The sequence below is a fragment of the Taudactylus pleione genome, unplaced genomic scaffold (genome assembly GCF_031769625.1).
Source record: "Taudactylus pleione unplaced genomic scaffold, aTauple2 ptg000154l, whole genome shotgun sequence".
Classification (NCBI taxonomy): Eukaryota; Metazoa; Chordata; class Amphibia; order Anura; family Myobatrachidae; genus Taudactylus; species Taudactylus pleione.
In genome coordinates, this window is record NW_028284556.1 from 1,178,768 (window position 1) to 1,201,108 (window position 22,341).

Below are 22,341 nucleotides of genomic sequence, written 5' to 3' on the forward strand. Positions count from 1 at the left end.
AGTCCAGTTACTGGAGAAAACATTACTCAATAAAAACCCTTTATTATTCTAAAGGAGCATTTCCAAATACATAGCATTCCAGTGCTCAGCAGGGGTAGGTGGTGGATGTAATGCTAATTTACAGAACTTCACAACGTTCCCTGAAGGGATAGACATTTTTCATAGGACCTTGTTTGTAGGTCAAGGAGCAACTTGTTTCTGCTGCTTTCATTGTCTGATAACCACATAATGTGAAGACTGTGATTTTAAGAGGCCCATAATCAGTTTCAAAATCATTAGGTAATTGACAGATTAGAGGCAAAGAGATACTAATGGTTTTGTCTCCACAAGCTAGAGATTTATATTGACTGTAACTTCATCCATCCTTTGAAGGCAGGTAATTACTATTAAAACAACAGGACTGTTGTATTTCACTAGCACGATAAATGGAACATAACCAAAATCACAGACATTTAGTTCGATGCTGTTTGGGGTGCCACTTTTTATAGGAAAATCTGGCGACCTTCTGCGGAAATGAGTCTAGAGTTTTTTTGTATTGTAACCATGATAAATTCTACTATTAAATAGCTCACTACAGTAGTAGAGCCTAGTGCTCTGACAATCTTGTGGACCTTTGTGCACCTAGTGCAGATTTCAGCGCAATGTACAATAAGAATGTGGGTGTAAATTGCATTTAAAAAATGAAAATTTGCTAAATATACACAGCCACGTGCTGCCATTGTGCATATTACTTAAAATTCCTATTTTACGTAAATTAGACAAATTAATATACATAACTTGATCAAGATACGCTAATAGTGTAAGATGTCAACGTCACTGTTTAGATAGCAGTGCTTTGTTACTTTTTAGTAATTCGTGTTGGGATCAGTTAAGTTTTTTTTATTTTGCCAAGTTGAGAATGCCTACAAGGACTGAAGAGTAACCCACCAGATCCCAAGACTACCTGGATAAAGAGGATTATGTGGCGGTGTTTTTAGTTTTAAAAAAAACATATTGAAAAAATATTTTTTTGTTGTTTTTATTTGTGAAATCTAATTTGTCCTTGGAGCCCTAACGATCCTAGTATTCCTCAATATGAAAGAGCATCCTGGCAGCCATGGCTATGCTAATACTGCAAAGTGCCAGCATGCTCAATCATACACATCTGGGCTGGGTATGCTGGGACCTGTGCCATGTCTTTGCCATGACAATGAGCTTAATCCCAAAAATATTTCCCCTGCATTTCAGCCCCGCTACAAAAGGACCAGCTGACATCATGTCAGTGATCTTTCATTAACACAGGTGAGAGTGTTGACGAGAACAAGGCTGGAGAACAGTTTGTCATGGTGATTGAGTTAGAATAACAGACTGGAAGCATTAAAAGGAGGGTGGAGCTTGAAATCATTGTTCTTCCTCTGTTAACCATGGTTTCCTGCAAGGAAACACGTGCAGTCATCATTGCTTTGCACAAAAAGGGCTTCATAGGCAAGGATATTGCTGCTAGTAAGATTGCACCTAAATCAACCATTTATCGGATCTTCAAGAACTTCAAGGTGATAGGTTCAATAGTTGTGAAGAAGGCTTCTGGGTGCCCAAGAACATCCAGCAAGTGCCAGGACTGTCTCCTAAAGTTGATTCAGCTGCGAGATCGGGGCACCACCAGTACAGAGCTTGCTCAGGAATGGCAGCAGGCAGGTGTGGGTGCATCTTCATGCACAGTGAGGCGAAGACTTTTGGAGGATGGACTGGTGTCAAGAAGGGCAGCAAAGAAGCCATTTCTCTCCAGGAAAAATTTAGGGACAGACTGATATTCTGCAAAAGGTACAGGGATTGGACTGCTGAGGACTGAGGTAAAGTTATTTTCTCTGATTAATCCCTTTCAGATTGTTTGGGGCATCTGGAAAAATGCTTGTCTGGAGAAGGAAAGGTGAGCGCTACCATCAGTCCTGTGTCATGCCAACAGTAAAGCATCCTGAGATCATTCATGTGTGGGATTGCTTCTCAGCCAAGGGAGTGGGCTCACTCACAATTTTTCCTAAGAATGGTACCAAAACATCCTCCAAGAGCAACTTCTCCCAATCATCCAAGCACAGTTTGGTGATGAACAATGCCTTTTGCAGCATGATGGAGCACCTTGCCATAAGGCAAAAGTGATAACTAAGTGGCTCGACATTCGAAACAGGAAACTCCCCAGACCTTAATCCCATTGAGAACTTGTGGTCAATCCTCTAGAGGCGGGTGGACAAACAAAAACCAACAAATTCTGACAAACTCCAAGCATTGATTAGGCAAGAATGGGTGGCCATCGGTCAGTATGTGGCCCAGAAGTTGATTGACAGCATGCCAGGGCGAATTGCAGAGGTCTTGAATAAGAAGGGTCAACACTGCATATATTGACTCTTTGCATAAACTTAATGAAATTGTCAATAAAAGCCATTGACACTTAGGAAATGCTTATAATTTTACTTCAGTATACCATAGTAACATCTGACAAAAAGGTCTAAAAACACTGAAGCAGCAGACTTTGTGAAAAACAATACTTGTGTCATTCTCAAAACTTTTGGCCATGTGCACTGTTTTTCTTGGTGTGTGTGTGGGGGGGAGGGAGGAAGGGGGGGCACACCTATTTTTTTTGTTATTATTATTTCTTGTTACAGGTACAACAAGGTAATCACCATCAGCAGGAATCTTGCACCAGAAGGGATGTAGCAGTAAAAGATATGCTTCCTAAAGCGGGGTACACACTTGTCTAATTCTCACCCAATCCAACTTCAGACCAACTGGTTTGTCAGACATTGGTAAAGTGTGTAAGCTCACAGTACCACTGGTTTCATACAATCTTGGTCTTTTGAACTGCTGAAGAATCTGGAGACTAGATCGCCAATCATCAGACCAATTTAGAAGTGTGTACGCTGCTAAGAGTGGTTTGTCCAATTATTCTCCCAATTCATCCCAGTGAGTGGCAGCCGGTCTGCCAAAGACTGGAGGAGTGTGAATGGTGATTCAATCCATTCAGCAGATTGTTTCAGCAGATGCAGATTGAATGTCTGCTGAATATTGGACAAGTTTGTATGCATAGATTGTATGTAGAATCTGCGACCAGGTCTGCAGAAGGATTGCATAAACAGTCTGATCTGGGGTCTGTTCTCCTGAGCATTGGACAAGTGTGTACCCAGCTTTAGATACACATGTGTGGTTTATTTTCCTCTACCTAGTAATAGTACTATAGGTGGATGAACATGCCCTTATTGCAGTCGGGCTACGCCAGCCCACCTTTTCTCTCTCTCGTTATGGGTGCAGACTGAGATGTACTCTTTTTTTTCTGCGCATGCAGTGGTGTAACCAGGGGTGGATTATTTTTGGAGAGGTAGTCTATCCTGGAGCTTCCATTTTCCATTTTCCATTCTCAGAATGTTGACATGTTCACAATGTTGACATCTGAAATATCATTATCAGAATGCCAACAGTTAGGTTTAGGCGCTGCTGGGAGTGTTAAGGTTAGTCACTAGGAAGAGGTTATGGTTAGGCTGCGAGGACCAGGTGGCTTTTAGGGTTTGGGACTAGGGTAAGGGGTAGGATTTAGGGATAGGGGGAAAATTCTCACCGGAATGCCACTGAGTCACACATCTGTGCTGGAACCGCTGGTCGATGTCAACATGCTGCATAAAGATGTTTCAACCATGCCGACATTATTATGTCGACCTTATGCATAGCGGCATCAGAACTGTCGAACTAACATTCCACACCCCAAGAGATATCTGTCCATCTTAGGTCCCTCTGTATCTGACCTGTGCCTGCCAGAGTTTTACACTGAAAGGATGGAAGATATGGATGAAGAGTTTAAGAGACTTCAGCATTCTTGGAAGCAGGGGACTGGATGGGAGCAGCAGCACACCTGGCTGGGGGTAAGTAATTTATGGTCAACTATACTTGATGATTGCTTGAAGATCTGAAAGTTAGCAGATCATCCAACTGATCATCCAGTTATCAGATCCTAATTTCCTTTCTGTACCATTGTATTCTCCTCAGTGTTACTTTATATTATGGGATCTGTTTATGAAGCGGCAATGGGCCTAATCCTAAGGTTCTGTCATCACCAAGTGCTTAACCCCAGGAAAATCATTTCTCCTATGGTACCCTATTTTACTCTGTTCCTATATATCTCTATAGTTAATTCAACAATTTATAAAAATATTAGCAATAGGAAGAGAAAAAAAAGTAATCTATAATGGAGAACACTCTATTATCAATCTATGATCTATATTAACATATAACTTTTATTCAAATATTTTTTTTAATTATTGTTATTTGAATAAAAGTTATGTTTTAATGTAGATCATTGCTTGCTAAGCGTGTGTCCTGTTACATAATTATTTTACTCCTCTTCCTATAGCAAATTACTACTATTCTAAGGAGCACGTCGTATACAGATTCAGAAACTCAGTCGCACACAGATATACAAGTGTCACGTATTTAATTAATCAGTACAGTCTCCTGGAGTGTCCTCGTCACATCTCATTGTGATCAAGATGCAAAATAGACACTCGATGCTAGTAGAGTTGCACAGGACCTGGTACCTCACTCGCACTAGGCATCTTGCATCATGTGGCATATTGAGGCTAGATGTGTGAAAACACATCTGTAGGATGCATTCTAAACATTAATATAGTAAACTGGGCTATATGGGCAGCACAGATGGTGTAGTAGATTGCATGCTGCCTCACAGCACTTATGCAATCGTCTCAACTTTCCTCTAACTGGATTCGTAACATTGTGCGCCAAAGGAGCGATGTTGTCCAGTGTGTGCATGGGTTTCCTCCAGGTGTTCCCAAAAATATTAGCTGTAATGTGTATGTATTTCCATGTGATAGGGAACATATATTATCTGGGTTTCACTGGGACTGGATGTTAATGAGTGTAATATTCTTTGTAAAGCACTGTGAAATATGTGTGTGCTATTTAAATAAAAATTCAAGATGTCTTGTGCAATTTACTATTAAGTTAAGAGAGGGTAACACTGCAAAAATATAAAATGGGCTAATGATAGATTGGGTTTTAGGTGGGAGTTGAATGGAATAAGACTGAAAGACTCCCTTCAACATTTTACTGTGGGACTAAATAGTTCTATTAAGAAACACCCATGACATTAATACAAATTATTAATCATACATGGTATTTATTCTATGTATTTATATTAGTTATAGATACTTCTATTTATTTATTATTTAATTGCTTATTTAGTAAAAATTAAAACAAAATGGTGACATGAAGAGGAAAGACATTATTTGTTCTAAACTGAGTAATCGATTGCAAAGCTTATTCACTCACATAATGTGGGTCTTGGAAGTGAAAGGATTAGAACTCCTGTTCTAGATAGTTAAACTATAAATCTATTTTTCATGCTGGATAACTTTTTGCATTTGCAGTCATTTATATCTCAAGGGTTCCATTAGGTAAGGTAAAAGGACAAATCCATATGTTATGGCAGACACTGTAGGGGTCTATAATCTGTTTTTAATATTACAGCATATGCGTAAATGATTATTTGTACACATGTACACAATTACATGTGCTCTGTAGGGATAGTGTGTTCCTAAGAAACAGTTGAGCAGAGGCTTGGATAATACCATATAATATATTTTTAAAAAGTGAGTTCTTAGAAAAACATTGAATATTTTCTACAAACATTATATGGAATAAGTGCAAAAAAGAACCATTGTGTTCAGTAGATCTCATTCCCACTCAATAGTTTCCGCCTTTATTTTTGTCCAACGTGTTATCCTTATGTACTGTATGGAGGGCTACAATTTTTGTCATCCCTGGTGGAAAGCTGGAAAGCACAATATAGCACGGTAATTTGTAAATAACAATTTTAGTTAGAGATAGGAGAATCCTTCCCAAAGAGCAGACCAAGGGGGGAATTCAATTAGCCAATGTAATTTACCGCAGGCTCATTGAAGCAGTGAGGTTATTCCATTAGAGCCAAAGGCAGCCCACAGGCTGCAGTTAGCAAAGATTTTTTTTAGCCTGGTGCTGTTAAATAGCCTGTTTGAGGGTGCCACAACCATGTTAAGCCATAGATCCGGGAACTTATCCCAAATTCTATGGGTTAACGCGCGGTAACACTGTAATTTACCAGGCACGAAAAAGGAGCTCTAGCTGGAATACCCAACAGGTATTGCAAAGGTTTTATGTGATACTTCCACTCTTACCAAATTTGGATGATTCTTTTGGTTCTTCTTGACATAGCAGAGAGGTAATGAGGATCATACAGGTATAGTACTAGCTCAAATACAGAAAGATACGGTGTATCCTTAATTATATTTTTCTTTATTCAAATTCAACAGAACTCAGAAAGAAAAGGATATATTCAAGATCAATCACTTTCTTTTCAATAACAATGGTTTCTAATGATACACACTTTGCACAGAATAAATGTTTATTAAACAGGAATGTTTCTTTGCTTGTACTGTAAGGTTAAAGGTTAGTAACAATATACAAGCTCAACAAGATATCAATCTCCAACAAAATACTGTTACTATGTTAAGCATCAGCAACACATAAATTATAATACAGTTTTAAATTATATGAATATAACCTGGACAGGCCTCTTTTTGTTGGTGCACATTTGAAGAAACCAATGTTATCCTAAAGTGTGAGTAGAGTTACTGTGTCTATAATAAGCTACTATGACATAATATTGTGCCTGTGACAACTTGGAGTAATCATACTGTAATTTGGACGGTGAAGGCCCGGACCTGGAAATTTACTTGTTCTCTTGAAGATGATGTAGCATTAATTGAAGGGTTTATTTATTCTCTGTAACTGCTGGAGTACTAGCACTTTTTTTTACATATATGATGCTCTCTCCCTCTCATGCAGTTCAATTACCTCTTAATTAACTATAGTTGATAGGCTGTTTTAGGTCTTGTTTTTCCTGAAGAAGCTATTTATTGAGGGAAAAGTATCTGCTGGTTTACCGAGTCCTTTCCTGAAGTTGAAGCTAACTTGCATGCTGTTTAACCTATCACCAGTTACGTGTGCTGGCTGTCAGATGGAGTGTAGTGAGGAGGTGTCAGGCCATGTTTGCTGAATATGACACTAAATTCCTCACCAGCTAGTCGCTCTCCTGGGCAGATCCTACCTGTGTGCCTGTCACCCACTGCCTGTGAGGTAGGGACAAGAGTCCACCTTTCCATCAGCTTCAAGGGAAGACATCTGCTACACTACGCCTCCGGACTGCCTGCTCTCACCGGGTATTATGGAATGGACGCAGGTCCCCACTCTTAGCGCGCTCCCTAAGGACTCACTAACTGTCCTTTACCTCAGGAGATGCCCTCTGTAACTGTAATAAGTGTCCCCCTCAGCCTCCTGCAGTTCCTTCCAGCAGCTTCCAAGTCATGTGACCTGCTGCTGACTCACGTCATATTACCTGCACCAGTACATATATTTCGTTTTTATAGGGGTTTTAAATACATTAGTGATACCCACCACAGGCTTAAACACAATGTTTTGATGGGGTATCACATAGCTGAATAGCTCCAGGGCTTAAAGCCAGCGGCTACAACCCTTGTTTACCCATGGTAAATTATTGCTGATAATTGAATCCCCCCTAACTAATGTACAGAAAATCATGGAAGCAGGGCCATTCCTAGGGTGGTGTGACATGTGCCATGGCACAGGGGAGCTATTCGGGCCTGTGAATTCAGTGATCTAGACTGCCGGCTCCATGCTTGTGCACGGCTGTTCTGATGGACCAGTCCTGCTGCAAGTGCAGCTTTACCAGCGCATCTAGAGCTGGTGAGTTATACTGCATAATTATTAAGTATTAACACTGCAACCATTGGATTCACACTGTATTTGGCAGTGACACCTGGATAACAGTGGTACAATGAGATTGGGTACTCCTACATCATCATACAGGACAAATCAGATTTGTCATGCTCTTTCCCTATGAGGCCTTGCCCCTTTTTCAGCCGCTTGTCTTATGTACCTATTTGAAAAATGGAGGGGGGGGGTGTGTGTGAATATGCTTTAACTAGCCCAGGACACCAAAAGGTCTGGTTACGCTCTGCTTGGCAGCATACCTAAATTACTCTATAAAAGGTTTTCTTGTGAATGTTCCTGTGTACCGTGTAACAATTGCTCAGTCTTGCCAGTGGTATTGTAACCAAAAAGTTCTGACAGTGTTCTTCCAAAAATGTGAAAATTCATCAAAAGTGTGTAAACACATTAGCTTGACATGAAAAAAAAAACATTGCAACAGATAAGAAAAAAACAAACACATTGGCCCCCACAGGACTTAAAAAATCAAACACATAGGCTTCACATGAAAAAAAATAGACACACATACAGGCAGCAATACATAGAAAGACATACACACACACATACAGGCAGAGTTACATACAGAAACATGCACACACATACAGACAGTGTTACGTATAGACATACACACATACAGACAAGGTTATATAGAGATACACGCAGAAGGGTTGCAAATAGAGACATATATACACATACAGACAGGGTTACATATGAAGACATAAACACACATATGGAGGCAAGTTTACATATGAGTCATACACACATACATACAGGGTTAAATATAGACACACATACAAGACAAGGTTAGATATAGAGAGATACAGAAGGGTTACATATAGAGACACATACAGACAGGGTTAGATATAGAGAGACACAGAAGGGTTACATATAAAGATATACATACACATACAGGCAAGATTACATATAGACACATACACAGGCAAGGTTACATATAGACATACTATTTCTACCCATAACTACCACCAAAATGTTGCCACAGCTGCTCTCTACAGTACCTCTGGAATTTTCTACCTCTCCCTGTCAGACTTTCCACCTCTCTGTAATACTTCTTCCTCAAAGTCTTCCGTCTCTCATTCTAACACTCTGTCCCATGCTCACTATCTACCCCATCTATGTCACCCTTGTCTGTCTCCCCCTACCCTAGAATGTAAGCTCTCACTAGCAGGGCCCTTGTCCCCATGTACTTTTCCTTCCCTTATTATTACCTTCAGCACATACCCCTTTACTTCTGCCACCGTACTTACAGTATTTGAGGGTTTAGACAGCTGTTGCAGAAATGTTTATATTCCATGTACTTGTCCTGCATTGTCTTGTACTGTAAGTTACTGTTATCTTGTTATGCAGAATTGTTTTTGTACTTTGTAAGGCACTGTGGAACCCCTGTGGCACCATAGAAATAAAGGATAATAATGATAATAATACTACACACACATACAGAAGGGTTACACATAGAGATAATATACACACATACAGGCAGAGTTACATATAGAGACACACAGAAGGGTTACATATAGAGCTAGGGTTACATATAGAGCTATTCAAACACACACTTAGAATGTGTTCCCTTGTAGTCTCATCCCCTCTCACCTTGTGGAGCTTCAAGCAGTTGCCTCATTCTCCATGCTGTCTGAACTGAACAGTTAATAAGCCTGTGTAGCCCCACCCCCTGCTCGGATCAGAGGAGCATATGTGCTGGGCTCCTCCAATCAGGGCTCAACTAGCGCTTCTCTGAACCTCAGGCGTTTCATTAATGAGAAGCAGCAGGAAAGATCTGCAGTGAGTATGCCCTGTCATTGCCCATTGCCGGATGCGGCAGGTGGCGCCCTCCTCAGTGTGGCCCTCTACGTGGTCACGTACCCAGAGTAATTGTCTGGTCAGGCCTGATAAGTGAGTTTAATGTAGCTTAGATAATACAAAAGTGTGTAACACCACATACTGTATCTTACTTTGATGAGGTTGGATATCTTATCCGAAATTCAGAAATCCAAAATGATCTAAAATGTAAAATTATTAAGAGCACAGACTGACCTTTGCTTTCTGATGGTTTAATGTACACATTTTTTTTATCTTGCACAAAATTATTAAATAATTGTATAAAATTTCCTTCAGACTATGGGCCTGATTCAGCAAGGATCGCAGTAGCAAAGACGCACGCAATTGGTCGATTAATTCACATAGCGCATGTGTATGCATCGCAGTGCGCGTGTGCAAAATAGCAATTTGTGATGGGAACTGCATTTACAGAGACTACGCAGACCCAGAGTACATTAACTGACAGGAGGTGCCGTTTGTAGATGGTGATGGGGGGTGGTCAGACGAACGCAGACGTGCATAAATTAGCCACTGCAATACCATACGCAGCCTGAGGCCTCATAGTGTGTACAGAAATTAGCAATTCCTTAGTGAGGTCTGACCTGCCTTAACTGTGCGTGTGGGTCCAATGTTACTCGATGTTATCGATTATTTCATTATATTGCCCAAGTATATGGAGATGTGTTTTTCACAGCTGATATTAGCAACTGATTTGCGTGTGTTCTAGCATAATAGCAATCCTTGCTGAATCAGGCCCTATGTGTATAAGGTTTATTTGAAACTTAAATGAATGTCGTGTATGTACACAAATTTTGTTACATGCACAAAAAAAAAAATGGTATATTACCCTCAGGCTATGTGTATAAGGTGTAATGGAACATAAATGCATTTCGTGTTTAGACTTGGGTCCCATCCCCAAGATATCTAATTATAGTATGAAATATTCCAAAATATGGAAAAGTCAAAAATACATTTCAGATATGGGAGACTCAACTTGTAATTACATAGTTACTCTCTCAAAATGTCAAGGAGATGCCCAGATGGTTGGAAGGCCTTCTTGGTTCCCCTCTGGGAGTACATAATTGTACAATATGTAAGTCACTTTTCTGACCCAATTCAGATTTGCTATATATACAGATGTGTCCTGCTACTTCTTTGCTGCATACACGAGCAGATCTGCGCACTGTGTTCGCACCCGTGCCGCCATAGGAATGCATGGTGTGATTGCAGTGTGCGCCATAGCGTAGCGTATGCTGCTGCGGGTAATCGAATGGCGTGATGCGTGCACACATTTGTAGCGCAATCGACAAAGATGTAGCAGGACACATCTGTAGATCTTACGTAGGCTCCATCATCACATTATCTCCCACCACGCTTGACTACTTTCAACCAGCCACATAACAGGGCACCAGTGCATCTTGTGACGCACCCGCCCCCATTATAAAGTACGCCACTGGGGGTGGGTGGATGTTGACACCATCACCTGGTAACTAGGATGCTGCTCGGAGTGCCCTAAGGAAGCTCCGATGGCAGTACAGATCCCACAGCACTGTGGAAGATGTCATGACCTCTCTCCCAATACAGTACGGGAGAAGGAGCAGGGTGTCGGTTGCAGCGGTGGGTGAACATGACCGATTCTGCCCTCCTTACGGCCCTGCATTCAACCATGCAAAAAGCTTTCTCTGATTGGTCATATGCTTGCTACACTGTTTTACATCCTTTCAGCTGTTCTCCGTCGCCTCTACACAGAATGCACTAGATAGTCCCGTCTGCACTGAAGTCCTGTGCTCCTTTTCCTCTGTCCTGTGCTGCCACTGAACACAAACTGCATAAGGACATGGCATGCTGTATTCTTTTGCCACATTGCCTGGTCTTTCATGGGGAGTTGTTAGAAATATGTCTGCTTTTGCTTGGTTGGTGCCGAATTATTGGTCGAGAATGAAAATGCCACTTGGCCTGTCTCTTCATCAGCCTGCTCAAGGGGGAATTCAGCATTGTTCATATTATTTTGGCAAGCCTACCCGTAACTCATCATGGCATGCTCCTGCTAGCTTCAGCGAGTTGCCCTATCCTGTCATCTGTCCTACCCAGTCTGTGGTGTTGTTTCAATGGTTGGTACTTATACTAATAAGCTGACATATCTTTTGGAGAGGTCTTCGAATATACAGTATGTCCATAGATTTTCAAATATTAATCTGTTTTATACCAGAAACTTTGTATATGGTATAATTAATCTATTTTAAATATTTTTCTATAAATATATGTTAATGATGTGTATATTAAAGATTTAGCATTTTCTACATAAACCGCATTAAACAAAAAGACTTTTGTCTCAAAATGCACATGTAAGGTGTCAGAGGGTTTAGCAGGGTCAGACCCTGTCACATTACATTTCTTTCCTTGCTGTAGTATTGACCTTTTAATGAGAAACAGGTGATTCTTTTCTTGCAAGCAAATATATACAATGTTATTGCTATTTGTTAGGACAGTTAGCGTGGTAATTGCATTTCCGTATAAAACTCAGAGCAAATTTCCATCTTCCTAGGTGATAATGCAATCAGTGAGAGAACGGAAATGATCCATCTCTCCCCCATCTCGGAATATGTTGGGAAAAAGGAAGATAGGCAGGTGGACTTTTGTGACCGGTCTTGTGAAGAGTTAGGGAAGATGTTCACAGAGTTGTCCAGCATTCGCCATGTTGTCAACAATCTGCTTGATAATCTCCAAAAAGTGGTAAGTTTCATTTATCAACAGGTTATTTGATACAGACAATTACTCAGTATAACAAGTAACAACTGATTATGCCTGAACAATACCAATTAATTTTAAAAAACATAGAACCTCATTTAGTTAGGAACAAATACAGCATAGGGGTGTGATTTTGTAGCTGGATAAATCATGTTAAGATGCAAATGGCGCAAAAATAATTTTCCTTATTTTGCTAGCATATAAGGAAAACTCTGCCTACAATTCCATGTACAGTAGCACGGAAATATTGGTCAACTTTATTTTTACACTGCACTGTAGAGTTTCGCTAGAACACATCCAGCTCCCAAATGTAAATCGGTCCACTGGGGTTGAGCCGCCATAGCAAACTTTATGTTGAGCTCTGCAATGCCGCTCTATAATCCAGGGCACCTACTTTGCTTTCTAAAGAGCAGAGCACAGCCTCTTCTAAGTATGTGCAGTCAGGCACATGTGCCAACTGCACATGCACCAGCTGAAGAGAGGCCTCGGGGGTGAAGAGGACTTGCATGGGTCAGTGATTTGTAGTTGCTGCTTCCCCCTCACCACCTGGTGGCAAAACCTTTGGCACCATCGCATCTGTACGTACGTTTTAGATTTACACCCTTGCAGCGTAACATGGCTTTGCCAAGATACAATATTGCACCTTCAAAATGGATTTGCTCCTAACCCCAAATTAGGACAATAATATAAGGTAGAAGACCAATAAAAGTTTGAACTATGGACCAAACTTTATAGAGACCTATAATATACATGAATACACTATCTCCTGCATTGCAAGCAGGTATCATAATATCAGTGGGAGGGAGAAGTATTATACTCATGAAAAATCTATGAAACATGATGCTGGTGACAAATCGTTAAAGAAAATAAATTATATCCAGTACTTGACTAGGTCATAGAGATTTTCAAAGCATAATTGTTAACACCTAAAATGACAACAGTGGCAACAGTGGTGGTAATGACGGTGACTGGTATAAAACTCTACTCAGAGTGACAGAGCATCTAACAAGCATCTACTGTAACAAAAGGCCCCCATACATCAGAGATTGATTGCAGCAATCGTGCAACTTGCAATCGATTGTGTATAAAAATCTTTCCCTTTTTCAATCCATTGCAGATTGCAGAATTGCCACAATCGATTGAAAAAGGGAAATATTTTTATACACAATCGATTGCAAATTACACGATTGCTGCATTCAATCTCTGATGTATGGGGGCCTAAACACTGACTGTGCATTTACATTCTTATGAAAACTAGTACTAATGAAAAAAGATGCATTTCCCATTCCAAAGCCAAAAACTCATTCTGTCATTATCAGGAACAGTTAAGAAATGAAAAGAAAAATCTGATTGGTAGCTATGGGCAAAACTATATTTTTCCTTTACTTTAATCTTTTTAAATCCCCCACAGTTATCACTGGGTACCTCCTACAATGGACAGTAATGCTAACCATTACACCGTCTGTGCTGCTATCACTAGGTACCTCTACAATGGCCAGTAATGCCAGACAGCTGGTGGTTTTTTTTGATGAACTGTGTGAACCGAAATATTGTATGAGTGGGATGAGAAGCGACAGAAAATCTTCATGTAATAACTGCTTACATGGTATCTTCTTTCTCTGGCAGTGTGCTGGGGTTGCAATGGTATAAACTACTGATGCTGAGGGGTGATTCCGCTTCCTGGCAGTGCCTCCACCCATGCACTTTTCTTTCCAGGGGGTTCATCTGGGGTCATCTCAGGGAAGGTGTGATGAACCTGGTTCCTCCTCTTACCCAATAAATTAACAAACAAGGACACTTGTTAGCAAAAACAAATTAAATATATGGATTGTGAATTTTATTAAAAAATAATAAAACTAAATTTCTGAACAATATAAAAATGTAAATTAAATATCAAAATAACATCAATACTGTTTACAATCATTGTATTAGCACTTAACACCTACTTCATGGAAATGTTAAACCCCCTTCTAAGTAGATTGATGAAATCACCCAACACTCTCTCCAACAATTACACTACCTCTCCTTTCATAAACATATTAAAATATTTGTTCATAGTAATAACTTCTCTCTACCCTTACTAATGCTCTAGAAATATACAATACTTGTGGTCCTCGTAAATTAACAAACCCAATCTCCCTTAACCTTGAATACCCTAGCTACCCTCCTACACCCTATGACCTCAAACATTGCCTTACCTCAGACTCATTTAACCTCTTCCCCACATGGTTACTCACGTTCACTCACTTATAATGACATTAACTAGTAAGTAATTATATATCGACCAGTAGTTCATCAATAAAGAGTTCTGAACTAAAGTGTGGCCACTCCTTCTTTGGTGCACTGTGTTTTCTCTATTTGTTGGGTCTGGACCTCTCAGGCTGAAAGTAATATTACCTTTACAGCAGATGATTTACTAGACCTCTGCTTATAAGCTATGTTAGAGGCTGCAATATCTCACTCTCACTGCATCTTTAAAAACACAGTATTAGTGTTGGCACTATGTCTGTGCTAGCAATGTGTCTTAATAGCAAGGTTATTACGGAGCAGTGATTAGAGCACCCTGCTTTCTGAATGGTGTAGGGACATTAGCTTCCAGTCCTTGGGAAGATTTCTGACAAGGCTCCTGACAATGGCAGCAATTTAGTATTGCCCATCAGTCCCAGTAATTCTCTGACTAACATGACTAGTAAGTGCTCCACAGCAATGTCTCAGACTAAGGCCTGTAGTCAATTAGCCGCTATAATTTCGCCGTCTACATCACGTGTTTTTGGCAAATTGACTTTTCGTGCGCCCCCCCGCTTTTTGCCCTATTCAATTCCAAACCCTGCGAAACTATAACAGGCGGAAAGTGCTGTCAAAACAGAGAAACCAGCCTGACACCCCCAAAAGATGCACTAACATTGGGGATCACTATAGATGCCCCCGATTAGCCCTAATGAAGGTATTTGGGGTACTGAAGTTGTGACAATTGGTTCCATTTAGCGCATTAACACAAGTGGTGAAGAATAGCATTAAGCAATATTTTTTTGAGAAAATAACTACTCCCAGCAAATTTGGGGTACTTGAAAATGGGTGCTTGCATATTTTTAAGTTAGTAAAGTGAAGTTTTAACACACGGAAAAAATCCACCTGACGCAAGCTCCTGCAAACAAAAAAACACCTGCCCCATACTTGGGGACCCCCAGAAGTGTATTTCGTTAGTTTTTAAGTTTGTCCCCCAACTTTGATCTTTTTCACCCCCAAATTGAAAGTACTTTTTTGGGGTGTTCTAAATTTATTTATTTTTTACACAGTTTATCTTTGGGGGATGGTCCCAAGGGTGCAGGGGGGTTTCCCAAAGTTTGCACCCCAAAACCGCAATTCTGCATTTTTTTCTGCCTGCTATTCATAGGCGAAACTTTTCCGGCGATTACATTGCATTGAACGCGAAAAGTCTTTGGAATTGAATACAGCGGAAACTTTCCGCCTGGCGAAATGACATAATCCGGGATACTTTTCCGTGGACTTTTCGCCTCTAATTGAATACGGGCCTAACTCTTCCACTAATGTCCGTATTCTAATCTGTTATTACGTGCCTCACTGTTCCCTCTTTTAGTGATCTCTCTGGAACTGTCTGCATCTCATGCTGGCTTTTCTTTGTGCTAACATTGTGTGCAACATCATATACACACCAGGGGGGTTTATTTACGAAGTGTCGGGTTGTAAAACCTGACACTTCTGTTTGTGTTTATGCCCGATATTTAAAAGGTTAGTGCTTTTACTAGCAAGACACAGCTAGTAAAAGCACTGCCCTTTTAAATATTGGGCATAAACACGAACAAAAGTTTTGGCTTTTACAACCTGACACTTCCTAAATAAACCCCTGCTCTCTTGCACTGCCACTATGGCTTCATTTTAACCTCTCACTGCCTTTGGGGCCGGGGTTGCACTATTTTAAAAGTATCTTACTTTTATAAACAGTAACAGTGCACTAAACATGGGCTGCACACACATAGGTAGGGCACTTACATAGATGACATTCTGTGGGAGCAGCATTAAACCTCCCATCGCCTGAGGATTGACCCGCGTGCGAATCAGTGACGATAACACATACGCAATTGAAATAAACACACAGAGACTTGTATTTGGCAGAATGGTTAGCTATTTATTTAAAAACAGATAATGAATTAGTTACTAAATTAATTAAATTAATTTAAATATGGTGACAAAGAAAGAACGGCTAACAACAACCCAAGCCTAACACTATAAACACTCTAACCACAGCACAATATGCTCAAGCCTTCTACCTTGACTACCCACCCGGTAAGGTGATGATGCTGCCCCCGGCAGGGTGGTCCAGCAGACTTTAAGAGTCAACGAAGGTGAGCAAAACAATGAGTAAACAAATATTCACAGTGCTAATAGGTAACCTGTCGTTCTTTCCCGCCTAAAATAGCCAACGAAACAATCACCAAACTCAAATCAAAAGAGGACATAAAATAAAATTTAGGGAGGGAGGGTAGGAAGACAGGAACAAAAGAGGCTGACTCCACCTCCAACCAACTCTAATATCCCTGCTAAAAACCTACCACCCTAAAAACCCATTGGCCCTACTTGTCACATGATTCCCCACGCCGTTCCGCCCCCAGCCTAGGAGGTTTAACCCTTTCCACTCCTATACAGTCATTTTGTTTATCAGCTGCATGGTAACAAAGTGTTTAGCATTGCTACCTCAAAGGATTAAGATCATTTGTTTGATTCTGTCCATGACCTAATATTTGTGTGGAGTTTGTATGTTCTCCCAATGTTTGCATGGACATGTTCAAGGTGCTCAAGTTTACACTACTCTCCAAAAACATACTGGTAGGTTAATTTGTTTTGGAAAAATTGGAACCTTGGTACCATATACAGTATATAGGGCCTGATCACTATTCTCTGTACATTGCTGTGTAAAATTGTAAGCACTATATAATTAAATAATAATACTGTATATAGTGTAGGGGTGAGCGGGTTCGGATTTCTGAAATCCGAACCCCCCCGAGCCCCCCCGATCCGAGTCCGATCCGAGTCAGGCTCGACTTTTCCCGCCTGACTCGGATCTGAAATCGAGGCAAAACGTCATCATCCCGCCTTCCGAGTCTCGCGGGTTTTGGATCCTATATAAGGTACCCGCGTCGGCGCCATTTTCTCACTCGGCTGTGGACAGTGAAGAGGGAGGGTGGGAGTTAGGGCTGTGTAGTGTAGTGTAGTGTAGTGCTGCTGTTGTCCACTACTTCAAAGTCCATAGGGGCTGGCTGTGTTGTGCTGCTGTTGTTAATAGGGGCTGTGTCCACTACTTCAAAGTCCATAGGGGCTGGCTGGACTGTGTTGTGCAGTCAGTTCTCCATAGGGGCTGTGTCCACTCCAAAGTCCTGTGCAGTGTCCCAGTCCTAAAGGAGTGCTGTAGTGTTGTCCAGGGGGTGCTCTGTCCATCAGGGGTGCTCCCCCCAAGTGCTAAAAAAATAATATATTTTCTGTGTTTGTGAATTGTGTGCGCAGTAGCCGCACGTGCATCAACAAAGTAGTGCCAAGCGTGCGCCTGTGTCATAAGTAAAGGGCCGGCTGGCTTGACCGTTAAAGGGTGCTGTAACCCCCGAAAGTACACTCCAGTCCAAACCAAAAAAAAATTATTTTCTGTGTTTGTGAATTGTGTGCGCAGTAGCCGCACGTGCATCAACAAAGTAGTGCCAAGCGTGCGCCTGTGTCATAAGTAAAGGGCCGGCTGGCTTGACTGTTAAGGGTGCTGTAACCCCCGAAAGTACACTCCAGTCCAAACCAAAAAAAAAATTATTTTCTGTGTTTGTGAATTGTGTGCGCAGTAGCCGCACGTGCATCAACAAAGTAGTGCCAAGCGTGCGCCTGTGTCATAAGTAAAGGGCCGGCTGGCTTGACCGTTAAGGGTGCTGTAACCCCCGAAAGTACACTCCAGTCCAAACCAAAAAAAAAATTATTTTCTGTGTTTGTGAATTGTGTGCGCAGTAGCCGCACGTGCATCAACAAAGTAGTGCCAAGCGTGCGCCTGTGTCATAAGTAAAGGGCCGGCTGGCTTGACCGTTAAGGGTGCTGTAACCCCCGAAAGTACACTCCAGTCCAAACCAAAAAAAAAATTATTTTCTGTGTTTGTGAATTGTGTGCGCAGTAGCCGCACGTGCATCAACAAAGTAGTGCCAAGCGTGCGCCTGTGTCATAAATAAAGGGCCGGCTGGCTGGACCGTTAAAGGGTGCTGTAACCCCCGAAAGTACACTCCAGTCCAAACCAAAAAAAAATTATTTTCTGTGTTTGTGAATTGTGTGCGCAGTAGCCGCACGTGCATCAACAAAGTAGTGCCAAGCGTGCGCCTGTGTCATAAGTAAAGGGCCGGCTGGCTTGACCGTTAAGGGTGCTGTAACCCCCGAAAGTACACTCCAGTCCAAACCAAAAAAAAAATTATTTTCTGTGTTTGTGAATTGTGTGCGCAGTAGCCGCACGTGCATCAACAAAGTAGTGCCAAGCGTGCGCCTGTGTCATAAGTAAAGGGCCGGCTGGCTTGACCATTAAAGGGTGCTGTAACCCCCAAAGTACACTCCAGTCCAAACCAAAAAAAAAATTATTTTCTGTGTTTGTGAATTGTGTGCGCAGTAGCCGCACGTGCATCAACAAAGTAGTGCCAAGCGTGCGCCTGTGTCATAAGTAAAGGGCCGGCTGGCTTGACCGTTAAAGGGTGCTGTAACCCCCGAAAGTACACTCCAGTCCAAACCAAAAAAAAATTATTTTCTGTGTTTGTGAATTGTGTGCGCAGTAGCCGCACGTGCATCAACAAAGTAGTGCCAAGCGTGCGCCTGTGTCATAAGTAAAGGGCCGGCTGGCTTGACCGTTAAAGGGTGCTGTAACCCCCGAAAGTACACTCCAGTCCAAACCAAAAAAAAATTATTTTCTGTGTTTGTGAATTGTGTGCGCAGTAGCCGCACGTGCATCAACAAAGTAGTGCCAAGCGTGCGCCTGTGTCATAAGTAAAGGGCCGGCTGGCTTGACCGTTAAAGGGTGCTGTAACCCCCGAAAGTACACTCCAGTCCAAACCAAAAAAAAATTATTTTCTGTGTTTGTGAATTGTGTGCGCAGTAGCCGCACGTGCATCAACAAAGTAGTGCTAAGCGTGCGCCTGTGTCATAAGTAAAGGGCCGGCTGGCTTGACCGTTAAAGGGTGCTGTAACCCACAAAGTACACTCCAGTCCAAACCAAAAAAAAAATTATTTTCTGTGTTTAGCCGCACGTATATATCAAATCGATATAACATAAATGGAGGACCAAACTTTCTCCGATAAAAATAAAATAGAGAAAGATCAAGAACCACTTCCTCCTAGTGCTGAAGCTGCTGCCACTAGTCATGACATAGACGATAACATGCCATCAACGTCGTCTGCCAAGGCCGATGCCCAATGTCATAGTAGAGGGCACATACAATCCCAAATGGCAAAGTTCAGGAAAATGACCTTGAAAAAGACATTTAAATCAGCTGAAGAGAAACGTAAACTTGCCAATATGCCATTTACGACACGGAGTGGCAAGGAACGGCTAAGGTCGATCCCTAGTATGTTCATGACTAGTGGTTCAGCTTCACATGACGATGGAAGCCCTCCTCCCACTAAAAAAATCAAAAGAGTTAAGCTGGCAAAAGCACAGCGAAGAACTGTGCTTTCTAAGAAGATATCACAAATCCCCAAGGAGAGTCCAAGTGTGGTGGTGGTTGCGATGCCTGACCTTCCCAGCACTGGACGGGAAGAGGTGGCTCTTTCCACCATTTGCACGCCCCCTGCAAGTGCTGAAAGGAGCACCCACAGTCCACTTGCTGATATGCAAATTGAAGATGTCACTGTTGAAGTACAACAGGATGAGGATACTGGTGTAGCTGGCGCTGAGGAGGAAGTTGGCGAGGAGGATTCTGATGGTGATGTGGTTTGTTTAAATCAGGCTCCGGGGGAGACAGTTGTTGTCCGTGGGATGAAAAAGCCCATCACGGTCATGCCTGGGCAGAAGACCAAACATTCCACCTCTTTGGTCTGGCAATATTTCTATCCAAATCCGGACAACAACTGTCTTGCCATATGTACCATATGTAAAGGTGAAATAAGTAGGGGTAGGGACGTCAACCACCTAGGAACATCCTCCCTTATACGGCACCTGCAGCGCGTTCATAAAAAGTTACTGTCAAGTTCAGAAACTTTGGCTAAGACCGTAAGCAGTCCAGGGACACCTAAATCCCGTTGTCCTGTTGTATCCAAGCGCCTGCAAACCACACCATCAACTCCCTCCTCGTCAATTTCCTCCTTAGTCAGGATCGGAAGTAGTCCTGCAGGCCATGTCACTGGCATGACTGACTCTCCTATCCGGGATTCCTCTGGAGGATCCTGCATTGCTACGCCTACTGCTGCCGCTGCTGCTGTTGCTGCTGCTGGGAGTCGTTCATCATCCCAGAGAGGAAGTAGGAACACCACTACTTTTACTAAACAATTGACCCTCCAACAGTCCTTAGCGAGGAGGATGAAGTACGACAGCAGTCATCCTGAAGCAAAACGTATAACTGAGGCCTTGACTGCTATGTTGGTGTTAGACGTGCGTCCGGTATCCGCCATTAGTGCAGTGGGATTTAGACAATTGATGGAGGTAGTGTGTCCCCGGTTCCAAATCCCGTCTAGATTCCACTTCACTAGGCAGGCAATACCGAGACTGTACAGAAACGTCAGAAAAAGTGTCCTCAGTGTCCTGAAAAATGCCGTTGTACACAATGTCCACTTAACCACGGACATGTGGACAAGTGGAACAGGGCAGACTAAGGACTATATGACTGTGACAGCCCACTGGGTAGATGTATCACCTTACGCAGCAACAGCAGCAGCGTCACCAGTAGCAGCATCTCAGAAACGCCAGCTCGTTACAAGGCAGGCTACGCTGTGTATCACCGGTTTCAGTAAGAGGCACACCGCCGACAACCTCTTAGAGAAACTGAGGGAAATCATCGCCCAGTGGCTTACCCCACTTAGACTCTCCTGGGGATTTGTGATATCTGACAACGCCACCAATATTGTGCGGGCATTACATCTGGGCAAATTCCAGCACGTCCCATGTTTTGCTCACACAATAAACTTGGTGGTGCAGAATTTTCTGAAAAGCGACAGGGGCGTGCAGGAGACGCTTTGGGTGGCCCGAAAAATTTCTGGCCACTTTTGCCATTCAGCGACTGCGTGCCGAAGACTGGAGCGCCAGCAAACACTCTTGAACCTGCCCCGCCATCACCTGAAGCAAGAGGTTGTGACGCGGTGGAACTCAACCCTCTATATGCTTCAGAGGATGGAGGAGCAGCAAAAGGCCATACAAGCCTATACATCCACCTATGACATAGGCAAAGGAGGGGGCATGCACCTGACTCAAGCGCAGTGGAGAATGATTTCCGTGTTGTGCAAGGTTCTTCAGCCCTTCGAACTTGCCACACGTGAAGTCAGTTCAGACACTGCCAGCTTGAGTCAGGTCATTCCCCTCATCAGGCTTTTGCAGAAGCAGCTGGAGAAAGTGAAGGAGGAGCTAAGACGGAGCGATTCCGCTCGGCATGTGGGACTTGTGGATGAAGCCCTTCATTCGCTTTGCCAGGATTCCAGGGTGGTCAATCTGTTGAAATCAGACCACTACATTTTGGCCACCGTGCTCGATCCTAGGTTTAAAGCCTATGTGGTGTCTCTCTTTCCGGCCGACACAAGCCTGCAGAGGTGCAAAGACCTGCTGGTGAACACACTGTCAGCTGAAGCGGAACGTGACACGTCAACGGCTCCTTCTTCATTTTCTCCCGCAACTGGGGCTGCCAGGAAAAAACTTAGGTATCCTAAGCAACCCGCTGGCGGTGATGCAGGGCAGGCAGGACCAAGTTTGGACATCTGGTCCGGACTGAAGGACCTGGCAACAATTTC

The 22,341-nt window shown here is 42.4% G+C and overlaps 1 protein-coding gene across 1 annotated transcript in view; it reads left to right on the plus strand.

The window, feature by feature from the left end:
- THBS2 (thrombospondin 2) overlaps positions 1-22,341 on the plus strand; it is a 105,598-nt gene that overhangs the window by 34,866 nt on the left and 48,391 nt on the right. Inside the window, exon 5 of the mRNA XM_088474333.1 lies at positions 12,182-12,369. Coding sequence (XP_088330459.1) covers positions 12,182-12,369 — 188 coding nt within the window. The remainder of the gene's footprint in view (positions 1-12,181; positions 12,370-22,341) is intronic.